The 20,201-nt window shown below is 41.1% G+C and overlaps 1 protein-coding gene across 1 annotated transcript in view; it reads left to right on the forward strand.

Annotated features, from left to right (window-relative positions):
* The window catches only part of SLC30A8 (solute carrier family 30 member 8), a 35,110-nt gene extending 15,466 nt beyond the window's left edge, over positions 1 to 19,644 (forward strand). Inside the window, exons 3-8 of the mRNA XM_024741295.1 lie at positions 3,956 to 4,102; positions 7,184 to 7,337; positions 11,518 to 11,668; positions 13,317 to 13,422; positions 18,082 to 18,216; positions 19,499 to 19,644. Of these exons, the coding sequence (XP_024597063.1) occupies positions 3,956 to 4,102; positions 7,184 to 7,337; positions 11,518 to 11,668; positions 13,317 to 13,422; positions 18,082 to 18,216; positions 19,499 to 19,644 (839 nt within the window). The remainder of the gene's footprint in view (positions 1 to 3,955; positions 4,103 to 7,183; positions 7,338 to 11,517; positions 11,669 to 13,316; positions 13,423 to 18,081; positions 18,217 to 19,498) is intronic.
* The last annotated feature ends 557 nt before the right edge of the window (positions 19,645 to 20,201 follow it).

Consider the following 20,201-nt stretch of genomic DNA (forward strand, 5'->3'; position numbering starts at 1 on the left):
GGGCATGTGGGATCTTCCCGGACCGGGGCACGAACCCGTGTCCCCTGCATCGGCGGGCGGACTCTCAACCACTGCGCCACCTGGGAAGCCCGGGGCATTCTTTTTTATTATTGAAAGTCACGAGACTACGGACAATTTTCAATTGCTCACGTAAGAGATCAACAAAACGGAAAATCTACAAAACATAATCCATTTGAAACATGATTTGAAAAGCTGATGTTCTGGACGTTCACAGCCTTCCAAATAAAGTACTGGCACAACCCCATGCAAACACAGCTCAGCAGCATGTATAAACTGGCTTGTTTTCTGCACAACTTTCTTCTCTTGCTTTTCCCGGAAATCATGTGGATGCCGAGAATAGATGCATATTCTCCCCAGCTGATATCTAATTAATATTCTGAAATGAGATGGCCTCCCAATCACAAAACACAGTTTTCTCCTTGTACCTTTCCGTATGCCCTGTCAATTTGTTTCTAAAATTTGTAGAGGGGACATGGGAAGCTCTGCACTTGGAGTGAGCAAATCAATCTCCTCCTTTCCTTCTCATTCCTAATAATTAGTCTATGAGTTCAAATCTGGCTTTAGGGTCAGAAGAGAGTGATGTTGTCGGTAAAGGAATTAAGTGGATACTGACAGAAAATCATTTGGAATTTGAGCTGTATTGATGTTGAGCTAATTTTCCTAAAACATTGCTCTCGTCATGTTAATTCTGTTTTCAAAATTCTTCAGTGGCTCACCTTTGCCATTTCAGTCCTTCACAACCTTTTCCCCACCACGTTAAGCATAGGACATTTTACTGAGCACAGCGGCAAACTGACAAGTATTCTTGTAGCAGAAAGAGGCTGGTTCAGGGGCCCTCTCTGTGGTAGGCCCTACTCAGCTGCACCAAGTGAAGAGAGAGCAATATATTGGAAAACTCTGGCATCCTGCACAAAATGAAAAATTCTTACTTTGGCTTTCAAGTTATTCCACCATTTGCCTGCCAAACTGACTATCAATCTTTTTCTTTTACTACTTCCCTCTATGACTCTTCTTCTGTTTCAGCTATTTATTCATTCTATGCAAAATAATCATTGCACCTTAAGGTCTCTGTAACTTTTGCTTATGCCTTTTGATTTACATGGAAAACCCTCTCATTCTCCATAGTCATCAAAACCCTAACCATCATTCAAGACCCCAACCCACAACTCACCTCCTTCCTAAAACCATTTTTGACCATGTCAGAGAAAGCAGGTAGTATTCTCAGATGACTTTTGGGAATTTGGGGGGTCCTCCTGCAGGATATGGGATCTGAGCAAAGCCTTGAAGGATAAGTAGGAATGGAGAGGTGACTAAGAGGGAGATGAGAAGGGCCTTTCAGATGGAGCGCCTTGAATGCAGTCCAGGAGTTAGTACATATCAGCCTTACCTGGAAAGATTTTGAGTTCTTAGGTCAGCAATAGGACAAGAAATCTGTATTCTTAGAAGGAAAAGCCTAAATACAGATCTGAACATGTCACAACCTTGCCTCAAAATCACAAAAAGATCCCTTTGTCCCACAGGATAACATTCAAATCCTTTAGCATTACATGTGACACCGTACACAAGGGTCCCCAAGCCACCTTTCCAGTCTCATTTCCCGTTATTTCTCCAACACACCACACCTACTTTTCCACAAAGGTGCCCCATTCTTTCACTTCTCTCTTTTTGTTCTTGCTCTTATCTCCTTCTGAGAAACTCTTCCTTTCTAGCTAATTCTTACCCCTCCCTCCTGTGGAAAGTCCTTCAGGGCTCCCAGTGGGAGTGGCGTTCTGATCCCCTAGCCCATGACGGCTGTTTTCTATACAGTGAGTGTTAGACAATGGGATCACTGAAGACAGGAACTGTGCTTTGTTTAACTTTGTTTATTTTCGTATACCCTATCCCTGGGATGTGCACAGTAAGGTCTCAATACATCCTGGCTGGATGATTGAATTAACTGTCGATAATACCCCATGCTTTCAGAAGCAAATGCAAATTCAGTCACAGACTACCTCTTACAAACAGTTTACTCCATGGGAGTCAGCATGATTCCCCACAGTTTTTTGGATTGTTCTTATAAGCAGCTTGGATGGTTGCAGAATGCTTCTCAGTTCCCGGGTCTCCATATAACCATGCTGCTTCCAAAGCAAGCCCTTTTTCTTTCCCAGTTAGCTCCTGACTCAGCTGGGCCTGTTGAAGAACCCCTGTGAGACTTCATTTCCTTGACTTAAGCTACAATTTTAGCCCAGCATACACCATCATTCATCACCACCATTCATCGCTAAGACTGCGGCATGCTGCTCATCTGTGTGCAGTCATTCCCTGGGCAAGAAATAATGCACTATTAACACAGCTTTATTATCAGGCCCAAGCTTGGCAGACAGAGCAACATCAGGGGATAATTGGAAGGACAGCTGATTTGTTAGCAAAATGTTGCTTTTTGGCTAATGAATCATTCTGATTTTTGCCCTGACAGCTCAGTAACAAGCTTGAGGACTACTTTGCTTCAGACCATTAAACTTTGACAAACCGGATATTACCTATAGCTAGAGCCGGCGATCTCTGGGGCTTATTGCAATTATGAACCTTATATGCAATTTTTTAAAATCATTAGTTGAGACAAGGTGAGTCTGATGATGGAGGGGCTGATGACTGACAGTCTCCGTCGCTTTGTTTGCACACAAGGCAATAAACAGCTTCTGGGAGGACTAACCAGTCAGCGGAAGCTCTTTGCTGGGAAGATGTAGTAACAACAATAAAGGTTATTGCACTCAAACAACAGCCCTGTTCGAGAAGGAAAAGATAAGGTTGTCCTTTTGACTTCTATTTTAGAGGCTGGAGGTCTTTGCACAAAGGAGAACTAGACAGAAGTACAGGGAACACACCAGATGGAGAGAAAAACAAGGCAGGTGTCCTACGGCTTGGGTTCTCTTCCTGTGCTTTACTGGACTGTTGGTGCATTCAAGATTATCATACTAAGTGAAGTAAGTCAGACAGAGAAAGACAAATATCATATGATATCGCTTACACGTGGAATCTAAAAAAATGATACAAATGAACTCATTTACTAAACAGAAACAGACTCACAGACATAGAAAATAAATTTATGGTTACCAAAGGGAAACGGGGTGGGAATAAATTAGGAGTATGGGGTTAACATATACACACTACTATATATAACATATACACACTACCATATATAAAATAGATAATTAACCAGGGCCCACTGTACAACACAGGGAATGCTACTCAGTATTCTGCAATAACCTATGTGGAAAAAGAATCTGAAAAAGAATAGATATATGTATATGTACAACTGAATCACTTAGCTGTACACCTGAAGCTAACGCAACATTGAAAATCAACTCTACTCCAATATAAAACAGAGATTTTTAGAAAAGAATCTCATTGGAAGGTACATGCCCTTTCTTCTTACTCCTCCCCACTATTCAGAACAGCGATCTCAAAACCAGGTGGATAACATAAATTAGCGGAGCAGAAGGAAGTGGTAAAGACTGTGGTAAAATTACAAGTCAAATAACAGCACATCAGGGGGCCAGATTGTGTCATTTGGTTTACAGACCAGAGTCCAGGTCCTCAGTCTGGAGACCCTTGCAATCTGGCCTGCACCTCTCCTGCCTCCTCTTTTTAGATTTCTTTTGAATCCTCATGCCCCAGTCTAACTGGGATGTTCTTCAAATGTTCCCCACATTTTATCCCAGGAATGGCCTCTCTCATGCAATTCACTTCTACATGTTCAAATCCTACGCACTCTCTGGATCTTGGTTTCTTTACTTGTCAAATTGGGGGAAAGAGGTGGATTAAATCAAAGTTAAGACCCTTTCTCGTCTTCCGTTCTGTGAGTCTGTGGCATTTTCACCAACCGCGGTTAGTATGTATATGATCTAGTTGCACTCTGGGGCCCTAACCCCATATTCTATTCTGCATCCCCCAGGTGGACACATTGCTGGGAGTCTTGCTGTCATCACAGACGCTGCCCATCTCTTAACTGACCTGACCAGTTTCCTGCTCAGTCTCTTCTCCTTGGGGTTGTCATCGAAACCCCCCTCCAAGCGGCTAACATTTGGATGGCACCGGGCAGGTACAGTTCATCAATTGAGTATTGACACAGAGTAATGCTGCAGAGTCAAACCGAGGATAAAAATGGAAGGGACAGTGCAAAGCCTTGTTTGAAAATCCCTTAGAGGTACGTGGTAATGTGTGTTCTCAATGCTAATTCTGCTAACAGCCAGATTAATGGCGCTACCTCTAACTCCAGTGGGACAACAGGAACACATACATCACTTTAGCAAACACCCCAGTCCAAGAATCTCAGTGTGCGGTAACAGCCATGATACCATTCATTAAATGACTCGGCATCTGGGAGAGAGGGTGGGGTGAAGCTTCTACCATTTTGCAAAGTAAAGCAAAGAGAGTTGGAGAGATTGAAGAACTTCTTATAGGGGGGTTGGGGATAGAATATGGACTTTCCTGCTCACACAGCATTTAGCCATTCAGTGAATGGCTCGGCTGGATATCTTGTTCAATCAGCCATCAACAACAACAAGAAAAGGAGAAGGAGGAGGAAGAAGAGTCAATGAAAGTTTATTTTTCCTCTTTCTTAGATCTGGTTCTTTGACGAGTGATAGCTTGCTCTTGTCTAGGAATGGGCCCAGGTATGATGAGGGTTTACTACCTGGGAAGCTTTTACTGTGGCTCATTTTTACAATCCACCTGGCTCTCCAACACATACTGTCACTCCACTTCTCCTCCTCTGTATTATTCCTTATATCAGCTGGAGGAGCTACTGGCTGAATGTACAAATCATGTGTACAAAGAGGTACAATTCCATATTTTCACACCTGTTGAGAAAATCAGTGTGGAGGAGATCTGAGGGCAGAGCTTTGGGCAACATGCTAACACGGCCAGCGTTCACCAAAAGGTGCCAATAGACAGAGACCACAGCTTGTAGGCTGACAATTGTGGATTGTGGTTTTTCAAGTTTAGAAGGATAGGAAGTTCTAATTTCATGTCAAACAACTTATCAACACAGGTGTTTTAGACTGCCTTTCCTTTAACACTGAGAGAGAGAGAGAGAGAGAGAGAGAGAGAGAGAAGGAGGGGTGAGGCAATAAACATCAATAAAAAGACTTGGTGACAATGTGATTTAAGATGCTTTTCAGTCCCTGAATAGGGCTACACTTGGAAAACATGTACCTTTGGCTGAGCACCCATCATTTATCTGCATAAATTTTTACATGTATTTTACCCTTTATGATACCATTGGTCAAAGCTGCTTTGTAAACACAGGGAAGACTCAGAATTTAGAATGCTGCTTGAACTTTCTCATCCTGGTGATGGAAGTCTGTGAGCACTGACACTGTAGAAGACCAGGGCTGTTCAATAGGGCTTTCTGCTTCAAGGGAAATACTGTATAATAGATAATACAGTGTGGTCATGGAGCACTTTAGATGTGGCTAGTTCTACTGAAGAACTGGATTTTTAATTTTACTTATTTTAAATTTAAATAGCCACATGTGATTGATGGCTACCATATCAGGCAGCACCTCCATAGATCTATAGGTGAAAATCAACTAGCACAAATCAACTAGCACATGTTTGTTTACATCAAACATGTAACTTCATGGATAACTTTGTTGAGAAAGAAGCTAAGTACAAAAAGTGAGTTTATGTAAAGATAATGGTAATACGTTCACCCCGATGTTCATAGCAACATTATTTCCAATTTCCAAGATATGGAAGCAACCAACAGCTGAGGGGATGAAGATGTAGTGTATATATACACATATTTACATACGTATACATACACATACAATGGAATCCTACTCAGCCATAACAAGAATGAAATTTTGCCATTTGCAACAACACGGATGGACTTGGAGGGCATTATGCTAAGTGAAATAAGTCAGACAGAGAAAGACAAATACTCTGTGATATCACTTATATGTGGAATCTGAAAATTACAACAAACTAGTAAATATAACAAAACAGAAGCAGACTCACAGATGTAGAGAACAAACTAGTGGTTACCAGTGGGGAGAGGGAAGCGGGGAGGGGCAAGATAGGGGTAGGGGATTAAGAGCTACAAGCTATTATATATAAAATAAATAAGCTACAAGGATATATTGTATAACACAGGGAATCTAGCCAATATTTTATAATAACTATAAATGGAATATAACCTTTAAAAAGTTTGAATCACTATCTCATACACCTGAAATTTACATAACATTGTACATCAACCACACCTCAATTAAAAAAAAATAGGGTGTTAAGTGGCCAATGAGACAGGGGGCATGTGAATATGGTAAAAATCATGAAAGTGTATGTAAATGACTGAAGTCTGGGAAATAATATGTTACATTGCTCTGCTTTAAAAGGGGGAAGGTCGGAATTATGAAATGTGCCCGACCACTGACTCACAGAATATTTCTAGAGCCTTGTAGGTTTTTAGAACCTATTTACAAGGTTGAGTGAAAGATCAAGGTGAGGTGTAAGGAACTTCTAAGTGAGCAAACATACTTCACTTAGAGGGAAGCCTGAACACTATCTTATCTTTAAATGTTCATGTAAATGTCTACATTCTGACACTTTTTTTCCTTACTCTTGCTTGTAAAATGCAGTTAGAGTGTTGATATACCTTGGAGTTTGTCTCTGTGTTTATAATATGTTGGGTTGGCATATGAAACTCATTTTCATTAAGTCTCTGAAGGATTCCCTTTTTACTATTTTACAGTGCTGGCAAGTTGTAAGTGTTTTATGGCAAAATTAAGAGTTTCTAAACACGTTTTACTCTGTGTCCCATTATTTCATCTCCTAATAAGTTTCAATCATTTTAGCACCTGTTGAAATTAAAATCTCTCAGGAAAACAGCAAGGGTAGGCAGCCATTAATATGCTTTAAAAATTTGCTGAAAATTACTTAGTAATATGGAGCATAATGAACTCAGACACTGGTGTTTTATGAATACAACATTAACGTGTCTCATCTTAGTGCTAAAATCCATCCACACTTTTGCTTTGCGAATCACCGAGTAAGCTAGTGTGAAGCCTCTCTTTTTTTGGGGGGGAATGGAGCATTAATATCTTATGACTCTTGGGGAGGTTAAGGTGATTCACAAATTCTTTGTGTATGTGTGTCTGTGTGCATTTTGAATCCCTAGAGATCCTTGGTGCCCTGCTGTCCATCCTATGTGTCTGGGTGGTGACTGGTGTGTTGGTGTACCTAGCATATGAACGCCTGCTGTACTCCAATTACCAGATCCAGGCGACCGTGATGATCATTGTTTCGAGCTGTGCGGTGGCAGCGAACATTATGTAAGTCACCCCACACACTGCCCGTGAAGCTTGTCTGGACATAGATTTGTGGGTTTGCTGTTGTTGCTATTGTTTGTTTTTAATTCCTCCCGGACCGGGGCACAAACCCATGTCCCCTGCATCGGCAGGCGGACTCTCAACCACTGCGCCACCAGGGAAGCCCCTACAGTGTGTTTTAATATTGGCTTCTAATAGCTACCGTTTTGAATGCTTCCTATGTGCCAGAGAACGCGCTGAGATCTTTTGATCTATTTACATTATCGAGCTCAATGTTCACAACACGCATACCGTACAGATTAGGAAATTGAAGCTCAGTGAGGTTAAATAAACTGCCAATGAGGCAGTGCAGAGCAGGATTTGAAAACAGACCCACCAAACCCAGAATTGAGCTTCTAGCCACTCTACTCTCTCACACAAATTGATGGTTCCATGTGGGATGTGACCTACTCCTATTCTTTTTGTTACATGAACACATTATGAGTTCCCAGAGACCTGGGTTGGAAGAGATAATTTTTATTTACTTCAGTCCCCTTTCTACTTTTGAATTCTCTTTTGCAATATCCCCATAAAGTGGTCATTAGTTTCATATATTTTAACAGAATAATAAGGAATTTATTTCTCTCAAAAGCAGTCTATCTTAGCTTTGCATCATTATGATTGCATGAAAACTCTTAAGCTGTGCTAGCTAAACTCTCTCTTTAGTTTCCATCTCTTGGTCCATTCTCTCATCCAGGCAGTCTTAAATCATTCTTAGAGGAAATGTGATCATGCCCTGCTGGACATGTGATCCTTGCCATACTGGTCTGGTCTTCCCAAATGAACTATCTGATTGCTCATGACAATGCGGAGCTGAAGCCAGGGCTTTGATTCTTTTTGGTTGATTTGATCTTTCCGATTTGATAGTCTGATTTTGGGCAACGTTACTTTAAACTCCATCTATCTATCCTTCCATCCATCCATCCATCCATCTACCTACCTACCTATCATCTGTGGTAGTCACAATAATGGTCCCTCAAAGATTTCCACATTCTAATCCTTGGAACCTCTGAATATGTCAACTTACATGGTAAGAGGAACTTTGCAAATGTGGTTAAGGATGGATCTTGAGAAGGGGAGACTATCCTGAATTATCCAGATAGGCCCAATGTAACCACAAAAGTCCTTATAAGAGGGAAGTATGAGGTCAGAGGGGAGAGAAGATGCTGCATTGCCGGCTTTGAAGATGTAAGTGACCTCTAGAAGCTGGAAAAGGTAAGAAAATGAATTCTCCCCTAGAGCCTCCAGAAGGAATGCAGTCCTGAATACTCATTTTAGACTTCTGACTTCCAGAACCGTAAGATAATAAATTTATGTTGTTCTAAGCCACAAAGGCTTTGTGGTAATTTGTTACAGCAGCAATAGAAAACCATCCACGTATCACCTGTCTATCTTGCAATGTAACATGATACGTTCAATGAGGTAGGTTCACGAATGGAAGAAGACAGTGACGAAGAATGGCATTTTAAACAGCGTTGTTTTGTTTTTGTTTTCTGAGAGCGGGCACAAAGGAATCCCTGGAATTAGAGGGTAGTCTGGGCACAAAGGAATCCCTGGAATTAGAGGGTAGTCTGAGCGTGTGTACTTTGAATAAGTTCCTCCAGGCACTTTCATGTCCTTAGCTTGTACCTGCCTCAGTTCCTCATCCCTTAGTTTGGGACCCATTGCTCAAAATCTCTAAGCTAAACAATTAGAAGAGTGGTATCTGATCTGCTGTCACTGACTAGATCACTATTTCTACCCAGTTAACTTGAAAATGTGTTTCATATTGGCCCTGGGAGAAAAAGTATGGGAAGATCAATGCAAATCTATCACTACTAGGAGACAAATAAGCCAGACCACATGTCCTGCTGACTGGGAGTCAATACCATCATCTTTGCATAAGAAGAACAATATGTCCCCAGGGCGGCAGGAACAATAAAAATGTTAATAATTTCCCGAGTCATATGTCACATAGGTTGTGTGTATGCCGCATAAAGATGAAGAATGCACCCGGTTAACTACCGCATAAATCTGGCACCTTGATGATCGAGTGTGACTTTCGAAATAGATACCATCCAAATTTCCTTTTTACTACCACTGCTTTCGAACTTCGACCCTAATACTACATGTGCTTTTCATGCTTACAAAGACCAGGGAATTGAAAAGCATTGACTTCCCTGTGCAAGCAGGAAGTTATTTATGGATAAGGATACTGAGTGACTCGAATGTTTACTCCCAGAACTGGGATCACAGGTTTCAAGTTCTGCTAGATGCTGTATTGTCTGACCGCAGAGATATCAGAACCATAATTTGGGAATAAATCTATTCCTTGGGAGCCCAAAATCAAGGTAGAAAGTTCTAACAGAAGTTGCTACGGGATTCTCGGATGAAGATTACGGACAGCGCCTTAAGGCTAAGTTTTTCTCTGCCTGCAACATTTCCTAGCCTATTAACTAGCCTATTTAACTCTAGTATAACCTTTCAAATCCAACTCAATTGCCTTGTCTAACTAAATCAGAGTCCCCTGTTGTACTATCTGTAGCACCAGTTCTTAATAGACTTAGTATAATTAGAATTTTCCATTTATGTGTGTCTTTCTAAAATCTCTGCCATCTCCATCATACTTAAAGCTACAATGGGGGAGGGACTACGTCTATTTTCACCTTTATGCCCCAAGCATTTAATAGTGCCTGGCATATAAGAATCCCTAAGTAAGTTTTCTTTTTAAATACAAAATGAGTAAAAGAATGGATAACAATGTGATGAGCATACATGGCAGACCTAGAAAGAAAGTCTATTAACTTCTTTCTAGGTCTGCCATGTATGCTAGGCATGTTAGGTTGTCTGAAGAACTTTAAATGGTAACTCCTAATTGAGGGTGAATTTCTGCCCAAACACTGACAATCTAAAAGCTGTAAATTATGTAATGTTCACATCTTGGTGGATAGCAGTCTCTCTGCTTTGTGACGATGGCCTGAGATTTAACAGACACCTACCTGCAAATAGACTGGGATACATGGCACTGAAAAATTATTTTTTTAAACCTTTGTTCCAAAATGTACAGAAAGCGTTTCTAGGCAAAACATAAGAGATATTACTCCTGGACTTCCCTGGTGGCGCAGTGGTTAAGAATCCGCCTGCCAATGCAGGGGACATTGGTTCGAGCCCTGGTCCGGGAAGATCCCACATGCCGTGGAGCAACTAAGCCCGCGTGCCACAACTACGGAGCCTGCGCTCTAGAGCCCATGAGACACAACTACTGAGCCTGCGTGCTGCAACTACTGAAGCCCATGTGCCTAGAGCCTGTGCTCTGCAACAAGAGAAGCCACCACAACAAGGAGCCTGCGCACCACAATGAAGAAAGCCCGTGCACAGCGACGAAGACCCAACACAGCCAAAAATAAATAAATATATTAAAAAAAAAAGAGAGAGAGAGATTACTCCTAAAGTTGTGGATAAACAGAATCAGGTACATAATTTATAGGGCCCACTATTAGTCTCTTTGACTTGGATTGGAGCTGTTAAATTATGCAATATGTTATATATACATATAACATTTATATACATTGTAATACATTAATATATTTCAGTCTCTTGATAAATAGCACAGTACTCTCATCATTGGCCATTAGGGAATTATTCAAATTTCCAATTCTCATGGAAATGAACAAAATTAAGTAAAATAAAAGATTAAAAAATCCAACTTTGAATAAGTTCACTACTTATTTTGTTTTATTGTTTTCTGCTGCTTTTTTGCATTTGAAACCAGCACATTAATTAAGCTCCCACCAAAGCTCAGCTTTAAGCCTAGCTCAGTGCCTGACATTCAGTAGACCCTCAATAAATATTTCCCCTCCTCATTGTCAAATACTTGGCATTTACCTAAGAGGTGATGGTTTCCAGTTTTAAAATGAAACAGAGTAGTGTTAATTAGATGGAAAAGAAAACTGAGGTGAATCTTCATTGTCTATCCTTGTGTGAACTTTTTTAAATTCCATGATACCATTGTGTTCAAAATTAGTTAAAAATAGTCCACTATAAAGCATTAATGTTTCAACTCTTTGCCATTTTGGGTAATACATGCTGTCGTCAACTCCCCATTGTGCCGCACAGATTTTTAAGGGTTAGTCTCGTGGGCCAAGGACATTGCTTTTTCTTCCAGACTAAGTGTGATTTTGCACCAGAGACCCGCTGGCCACAATCACAAAGAAGTGCAAGCTAATGCCAGTGTCAGAGCTGCTTTTGTACATGCCCTTGGAGATCTATTTCAGAGCATCAGTGTGTTAACCAGTGCACTTATTATCTACTTTAAGGTGAGTATGTTGGAGTTTACTCACTGTCTTAGTGATTTTATAGATTAGGTGGTACAGAAGCTGACCCTCCATTATTAACTTAAATGAGGGTGGACAGCCGGTTTGCCTACACAAACTACTTTACAAGGTTTAAACAAAGAAACTTTCAAAGCTTGAAACCTTAGACTTTCCAAATTCCTAAGAGCTATGTCTTTAACTGTAGGGCTGCCCATCTTTCAAGAAAGTAGTTCTTTCTGTTCTGCGGTTAAGATGGATTGCAATGCAACCATGAATAACTTAGGGTTCTTGGGTTGTAATCAACAGAAAAGGTCTGTAGCTCACTTAAGCCAAAAGTAGACTCATTGGCTGAAATTTATTGGATGTACTCCTCTACAGAAATCAAGGTAGAATAAAGAGCAACTTTTGGTATCTAGACTTCAGAAACTATCCAACTTCTGTCCCAGGCACCATGATGAAATGAATGTGACTCAACTAATCTTTTTCCTGTTCTTGTCACTCTGCTGAAGACTCATATTTCTGGGAAATGGAGCCCAATTGACATAGGTTGGGTCTTGTATCTGCTGTTTGGCTGGGGAGGGTAGAGCACCTGACTGATCTCCCACCATGGGAGACAGGTAACTTATTTCCAAAAAGTCAGGGTGTCAGTTGAAACTTGGAATAGATCCTGAGTGGGCCTCTGACCCCAAACAAATATTCACTACAAATCTCTATTTGGTAATACCAAGAACCAACAGAGTTGTGTAAGCGCGGAGGTAGGGGGGTAATGGAGGAGAGGAGTGTATAGCTCTGTCTGTTCACATCACGACTGCCCAGTTAGCAAGGACTCTATTATTTTTAGTGGAAAATGAAAACATGTAAATAAAAATTACAAAGACATGTCTGAATTCAATTGGGCAAATCCTCACTAAAAGCTTTAAGTTTAAGACCAAATCGTTCATAATTGTAGGGCGAGTGAAGTTTGAGAGTACTCTTACCAAGGTTATTCTTGCCGGGTTTCTTAGAAGTAATGAGGCACAAATTTTTCTGTGGCACCAGAACTTCATCACGGGCAGAACAGCAGGTGTCTTACCCTGAGGCCAAGGGCTCCAGCGGTGAGAAAGCACGAGAATGAGGCCTCAGTACATATTCTTTGGACTGTATCAAAGATGCCTGCCTTGAGTGTGTGTCATATTTAAGAGGGAAAGAAGTAAACTAACCCAGTCTGCCAAGACCAAGCTCTGGCTATACCTTGGTTACATGCAACCTCTGAACAAATGATATCCTTTCTTTTCATCATAATTAAGGATGAACAGTCATTGAATGTTGTACAAATGTGTGCATATTTTCATCACATTCTCTGTACTTCTATTAATTTGAGAGAAGCTAAATCAGGCCTTTTGAGAGCGCACTCAAGGATATCACTCTTTTTACTTCTTAAATTGTGGGGAGAGCATGTCCTATGGTCTCCCTTTCTTGAGTCACTGAGAGTTGAAAGCTTAGAAGAAGGACTGAGTCTTCAGGAAGTCTTGCCTCTGAGTTGGAGTTCAGTGTCAGGAGGGTGAATGGGTGACAGGGAGGGAAGGAAGCATGAGGGTTTACTTATTTGATCCATCAGACTTTCCGCATGGGAGGCCTGGATTCAATTAACTGAAATCCCCATATTTTCTAGCCAGACTATAAAATGGCTGACCCGATCTGCACATTTGTCTTTTCCATCCTGGTTCTGGCCAGCACCATCACTATCTTAAAGGACTTCTCCATCTTACTCATGGAAGGTAGGAATGATTTTCTTATTATTCCCAGCATTTGTGTTTTCTCTTCCTTATAATCACAAAAGGGAATGGCCTCAAGGCATGCTCACTGTGAGTCTGCATTATAGGGAAAGTGTAAACTTACAAGAAATTTTTGTGAAAAAAAATATGATTTTTATTCAATGGGAATACATAAATAAAAAGGATTGGCTTCTGTTTTCTTCAGCAACTGTTAAATGATATGGCATAGTATAAAAACAATACGTACAAACACCAGAATGAGTGATTCAGTGAGGGAGATACAGCAAAAATATAAAGTTATCCCTAAATATGTGGCAAATACCTAAGAAATATTGAATAAATCTATCCCTCAGGCAGCATTATAGCTACTATGAAGGACTTGCCTAAAACGCTCATTAGACTAGGCCAGCAGTTCTCAGACAGTGGCATCGGAACCACTTGGAGGGTCTGATAAAACAGACTGCTGGGCCCACCCAACAGTTCCTGAGACAGTAGGCCTGGGGCGAGGCCTGAGAATCTGAATTTTAACAAGACGTTGCCGCTGCTGGGCAGAGGCCCGTACTTTGAGAACCACTGGACTAGTCTCTTCATACCCCTGAAAGGGTTCTTCCATGAGGACACTGGGAGTGGCGCTTAGAAAATTCAATCACAACCAGAGATTTGCATCTTATCAAACATTCAGATGATCAAAAATAAGGCTCCCCTGGTGGCGCAGTGGTTGAGAGTCCACCTGCCGATGCAGGGGACACGGGGTTGTGCCCTGGTCCGGGAAGATCCCACGTGCCGCGGAGCGGCTGGGCCCCGTGAGCCATGGCCGCTGGGCCTGTGCGTCCGGAACCTGTGCTCCGCAACGGGAGAGGCCACAATGGTGAGAGGCCCGCGTACCGCAAAAAAAAAAAAAAAATAGCCATACGTCGGCTGAGCTTCTCTTTCCTGTCCAGCACATTTTGACCGAAGGTAGACACAGTCTCAGAGTACAGCTGCCTTCACGACAGCTCCCCCTTCCCTAGCTTAGCATTCACTGCTCAGTACACGTTTAAAGGTTTTGTTCTCAGAGGACATGATAATCGTTGGTAGGTGATAATGTTGATTGACCACAGTGAAACAGAAAACGGAGTCAAACATCACTGAGTAACAAGTGAATGTCCTCGCTCAGAAGGGGACAATATTTGGTTTGTCAAGTCACAGATGCATCCACTTCCTTTTCTGAGGGCCAAGCACTGAGCTGCAGCTGTTACTGCTGTTACAGAACTTACTGACTTGAAGGTGGAGAAAAGACAAATGTGTGTACAATGTGAGATGACTACATTCCACTTTATCTCTCAGTACAGACGTTCTCTCCTGATTATCTTTTTTTTATTTAAGCAAAAATGTAACTAATTATTGAAACTGGCAGGTAACTCCTATCTGGAAGATGCTTAATTTTTAAATTAGGTTTTCAAATTAGGTTAGCATAAAATAATACTTGTACTTGGTAAAATTTTTTTTAAAAAGATGGAAAGGTATAAAATGATAAGAAGAAGTCTCTCCATTTTTCTACCTTTGAATTCTCAGTCCCATTATTCAGGAGTAACACCTACTAATAAGTTGACATATATCTTTCCAAAAATATCTATGCATTTACATATATGTGTACATGCAATATACATATATACATGTGTGTATATGTGTGTGTATATATATATATATATAGTGCATGTGTCTTTTTTACACAAACTAGGATTACATACATATTTTGTTCTGCACCTTACTTTTTTCAACTGGAGATCTTTCCGTATTAGTACATACATAGATACACCTCATTCTTTTTCATGGATACAAAGTATTCTATTCTACTGTAAGCACGTATCGCAATACCTGCTTATTGACAGACATTACAAATAATGCTACAATTATATTTTTAGCAATTGTATATCTAATTATTCCTAGATAATATTCCTAGATAATAATCTAATAATTCCTAGAAGTGTATTGCTGTTTCAGAAGTTATGTGCATTTTCAAATTTGATAGATATTGCCCTTCCTACCAAAGATACCATATCAATTTCTTTCTTACCAACAGCGTAAGAGAGTGTTCATTTCCTCACATCGTCACCATCACTGGGTATTGTCAAACTGTTGATTCTCTTCTAATCTGATAGGTGAATATTATCTTACTGATTCCATACACAAGTCTTTAATTATGAAGAATACTGAGTGATTTTTCATATACTTATTAGCCTGGGTAATTATTTTTTTGAAAACGAATCTGGGTATTTTCCTGGATACATTAATATTTTTGCAGGCTCTCCCCCAGAAAGAAAAAGCTTTCTAAGGTGTGATGAAACATTGAGGCCAATGGGAACATATCCTTTTGCTTGTCAATATTATTTCATAGAGAAAAATAAGTAACAGTGGACTCGCATTCTCCATAAAAGTCAAGTGATAAAGGAGGCAAGAGAAAAAGAGGTAGTGGGATCATGAGTTCATCTCAAGGGTCCGAGATGAATGACAGCAGGTCTTCAAAGGGTCAGATGAAACTCTCCAGAGATGACACGCTGGGCATAATAGTCAACTTTGGGCTACAGTACGTGGAGTCTAGCATTTGCATGACACTCCACACGCAGAGCACGTACCTTAGAATCTGACATGCCACTTACCTATGTGGCCTTAGCAATTCTTCTTAACCCCTCTGACTCCCACTTTCTTCTCCAGTCAAACAGGAGTTGTAACACTCATTAACTAGCTCTTAAAGTTCTTATGACTATTAAATAAAATAATCACTATAAATAAAGTGCTCAATACAAACCTTGACGTGCAGCTTCTCAATAAAGGTGTTATTACTATGATGACGTAACACTTTCACCCACGACTCCATGCACATTCTATGGCTAATCTGAGACAAGAACTTCTTTGTTTCTAGTACCCTGAGCTTTGTGCAGCTCACAGAGTAAAAAACCGTGTTGACAAGTTCTATGAAATATGAAGTGGGACTAAACTAAACTCAAACTGTAGTAAATTTTAAGTTAGCCTCAAGGAGGAAATCCCCATGAGCAAGGTTCTTAAATCCTGAAAAAGGAGAGTTAAGGATTCCCTATTCCTTTTAAGTACGTGGTTCTCTACTAGCTGCTCATTACAGTCATCTGGGAAGCTTTTAAAAAATACTTATACCCAGGCCCTAGACCCAGAGATTTTGATGTAATAGGGGCTGGCTTTGATGTTTTTCAACATGCAGCCAAGCTTGAGAACCACCGTAAGGTAGAGCTGCCCAGTAGCTGGTAAATATTAGTGGAATGGTCCTCTACCTTGACTCAGTTAGAATCACCAAATGAGCTAAGCAAATACTGATGCTGGGTCTTATCCCCAGAGAATCTGACTTAATTGGTCTTGGGTGTAACCCAACAAATCATTTTAGAAATTTCTACATTTCCTGATCATTTTAGAAATCATCAGGATTTCTAAAACTCCCCGGTGACACTAATGTGTATCCCAGAGCAAGAGCTGCTATGAAAGCGTATAGATTTCAGAGCCTCATACACAGAAATGTTCTTCAGGAGCATTTTAATGGAGCCGAGGCATATTTATTTTTAACAAACACACCAGGTGTTTGTGATGTATGTATACAATTGAAGTGGAAGCTAAAAAGTGTTTATCCTTAGAAATCTCTTCTACAGCATCCTCTCTGGATCAACTTTAGTTGACAAGGATTTACCTATTGCATCAAATGGCTTTACCACGTCTGTACTAGTTGAGTTGATTTTTTTTTAATTCTTATATCAAACCGATGTCTTCTATGATTTTAACCAACCATTGACTCAGGCCCTTACACTTTCATATCCTGTCATCTTCTATGTGACAATCCTTGCAATGTTTGAAAACAGTAATCCTACTTCCCTTAGCCTTCTCATCTCGAGGCTAGAGATACCCCAGTTCCTTCAGCCCCAAAGAATAGGTGATTGGCTGCCAGATTTCCCACCTTCCTGTGTGTCCCACACTGTTCCTTTAGAAACAAGGATGAAAGTCAAACTACTACATTCTGTGGCCCTAATATTAAACCCTAAGATACCGAAAATAATAGAAATTCTACAGACTGAATAATGAGATGGTATTACAACATTAGGATCCCCTATTAACACCGTTCACTAAGTGACCTGTTGGATAACTAACACTTGGATAGCAGTAGAGTTTTCAAAGGACAGATTATTTTCTGAGATATTTTCAGAGTCCCCAAAGGACTCTGTTAACTACATATTGTTCTTATCATCCCTATTTTACTACAAATGTTCTAAGGATCAGACAAGTTCCAAGAGTTGGGTAGATTCACAACAGTTGTAGTCAGATGCCAACCCGCGATAATCTGATACCAAATCCCATGTGACTTCCTTTTGCTTTCCAGATAATTTCAAAGATAACTGGGTAAACCATACACTCTGAAAATGAAGGGTGATGACTGCTGTTGATGATTGCCTAGTAAAACCTGCAAATATTCTTTGTGAACCTGTGATTGATGGTAAAACCTCTGAAATAGTCGGGTGAATCTGCTTTGTAAATATTTGAAATAAGAAACCATAAATGGAGAGGGCAAGTTAGTAATTTACTAAGGGCTTTCTGTCCTCGATTGGCCATTGCACTGAGCTGTATTTAGTGAGATAACAACAGCCTCCCACTCTGTCCTCTTGGCAGGTGTGCCAAAGAACCTGAGTTACAATGGTGTGAAGGAGCTCGTTTTAGCGGTGGATGGGGTGGTGTCTGTGCACAGCTTGCACGTCTGGTCGCTAACAATGAACCAAGTGATTCTCTCAGCTCACGTTACTGCAGGTCAGTGAGTTTTGTAAACACCCTGGACGAAATTCAGTCCTTGTCCTGTAAAGTCCGTAGTTTCCCTCCTTTTGGTAGAGGAGCCCTTTTGTCTGTTGCCCCTGCCAAAACAACTGTAAAGTGTTTTGCGTGACCAAGGGCCTTTGAAAATCGTCCCCCTTGCCAGTGCCGTCGTGGCAACAGTGATACTTATGACAACCCTGGAGGCCGACTGCAGAGGGTTAGAGAGTAGAACAAAAGGCTAAAAGGCCACCCAAACTTCAAGGCCTTAAACTCTGTTTGACTTGATGTCCTATCGGTCAAATAAGAGGAAGAATTTAAGAAGAAATCTTCATTGAGTATCTTTGGTGTGTAAGATGCTTTGCCTATCACCAAAAAGAGAAAGATGGTCCCATCCTTAAGGTTCTAAAAAGTTAAAAGATACTCTAGTCAGAATTAATGGTGGTTCCTTTACTGAATGGTTAGAAATTCTGTAACCATGTGAGATAACTCTTAGGATTTGGGGTTTATCCCCAAAACTACTTTTTCAAGTAGAAGGTGATTTTGTTCGTGATACATCCTAGGGCTGAGAAAATGGGCACTGCCTCGGGAGACAGCTCAGGCTAAGGATGACATATTAGGCTTCTAAGAAATAACTCATGAAGTTACTTAGAGGCAGAGAACAGAAGAGTCATTTGAGGACTGTGCTTTCTCAGACATCCTCAGCTTTGCTGAGAAGCATGGATGGGGCTGCAGGGAATTTACAGCCTCTACTACACCAATATTTCACTGCAAACGGAAGAATCTAGTAAACAATCAGGTTACTACGGAGGGAACTTTACAGCCTCCTGATACCTTTGGGGACAAGAGAAAAGATGGCAGTGAGGTCTGCTGCTCTAAATGCTTCCTGGCTCTTGTCACTATCCTTGATATAAATTCTGATTAGCTATAAGGGTGGCAACCCAGAGAACCCAGGGAACTGGTGAGCAGGGCTGTATAAGAAATAATAGTTTTGACTTGGCTTTTTCATGGCTTATCTCCACTTTCATAGTCAGCTCCTAGGAGCGCCAGACTCCAGAGAGGCTGTGGGCGAGAAGAGTTCCCAGAGTGACGGGGTGCTTTGCAGCACTAGGATATCCCCTGTCTTGTCTGTGTGAATGTAGCTGATTGTCAGAGCCATCATGGTTCCTTCTGAGTGCACTGCCTGTGCCCCACCCCACCAGATCAAAGACAAAAGCTGGAGATGCGACGTCGCCCGTGTGTACAAATCAGTGCCAATCTCACTGTGATTCTTTATCAACAGCAGCCAGACGGGACAGCCAGGTGGTTCGGAGAGAAATTGCGAAAGCCCTCAGCAATAGCTTTCCTGTGCACTCACTCACCATTCAGATGGAACCTCTAGCCGACCAAGACCCCGATTGCCGTTTCTGTGAAGATCCCCTGGACTAGCTCAGTCGCACTGCCAGCTCCCCAAGTTCGATGGGCCACTACATGCTGCTCTGCAGTTCCTAAGAAACCAAAGGAAGAAGTTTGAGAAATTCATGATACAGTTCAATGCACGTTTTATCCTTCTTCATTTAGCTCCATCCTCCATGAATGAAAATGCGTTTAGATTCATCAGTCCATTGGATTATCAACCCATCTGTAGCTGTGTTCAATTCCAGGAATGTGTGTATAGATTATTCCCGACTCGGGGGTGGGGGGTGGGGCTGAAATAACAGCTGTTTGTAACCACAGGTGATAAAAAGTTCACCTCCTTTCAATAATGCAGCCCGAGGCTGAGTGGGTAAAGCTGAACTCACGAAAGTCCTATCAAGAATCAGCGTCAAGGAAGGAGTCACAGATTTTTTCCGAAACACGAAAAGCAAAACTGACAGGAGCCAAGTCAGGGGTAAAAGAGAATGTGGGGGTCTAGTACTCCCTTAGAGCTTGACTTTCCCCCTAAGCTGTGATATAATTGGGGGCATTATCTTTCTACTCCTTGTCAATATCACTATTCACTAAAT

Source organism: Neophocaena asiaeorientalis, unplaced genomic scaffold, assembly GCF_003031525.2.
Source record: "Neophocaena asiaeorientalis asiaeorientalis breed wild unplaced genomic scaffold, Neophocaena_asiaeorientalis_V1.1 scaffold177, whole genome shotgun sequence".
In the NCBI taxonomy this organism is placed as follows: domain Eukaryota; kingdom Metazoa; phylum Chordata; class Mammalia; order Artiodactyla; family Phocoenidae; genus Neophocaena; species Neophocaena asiaeorientalis.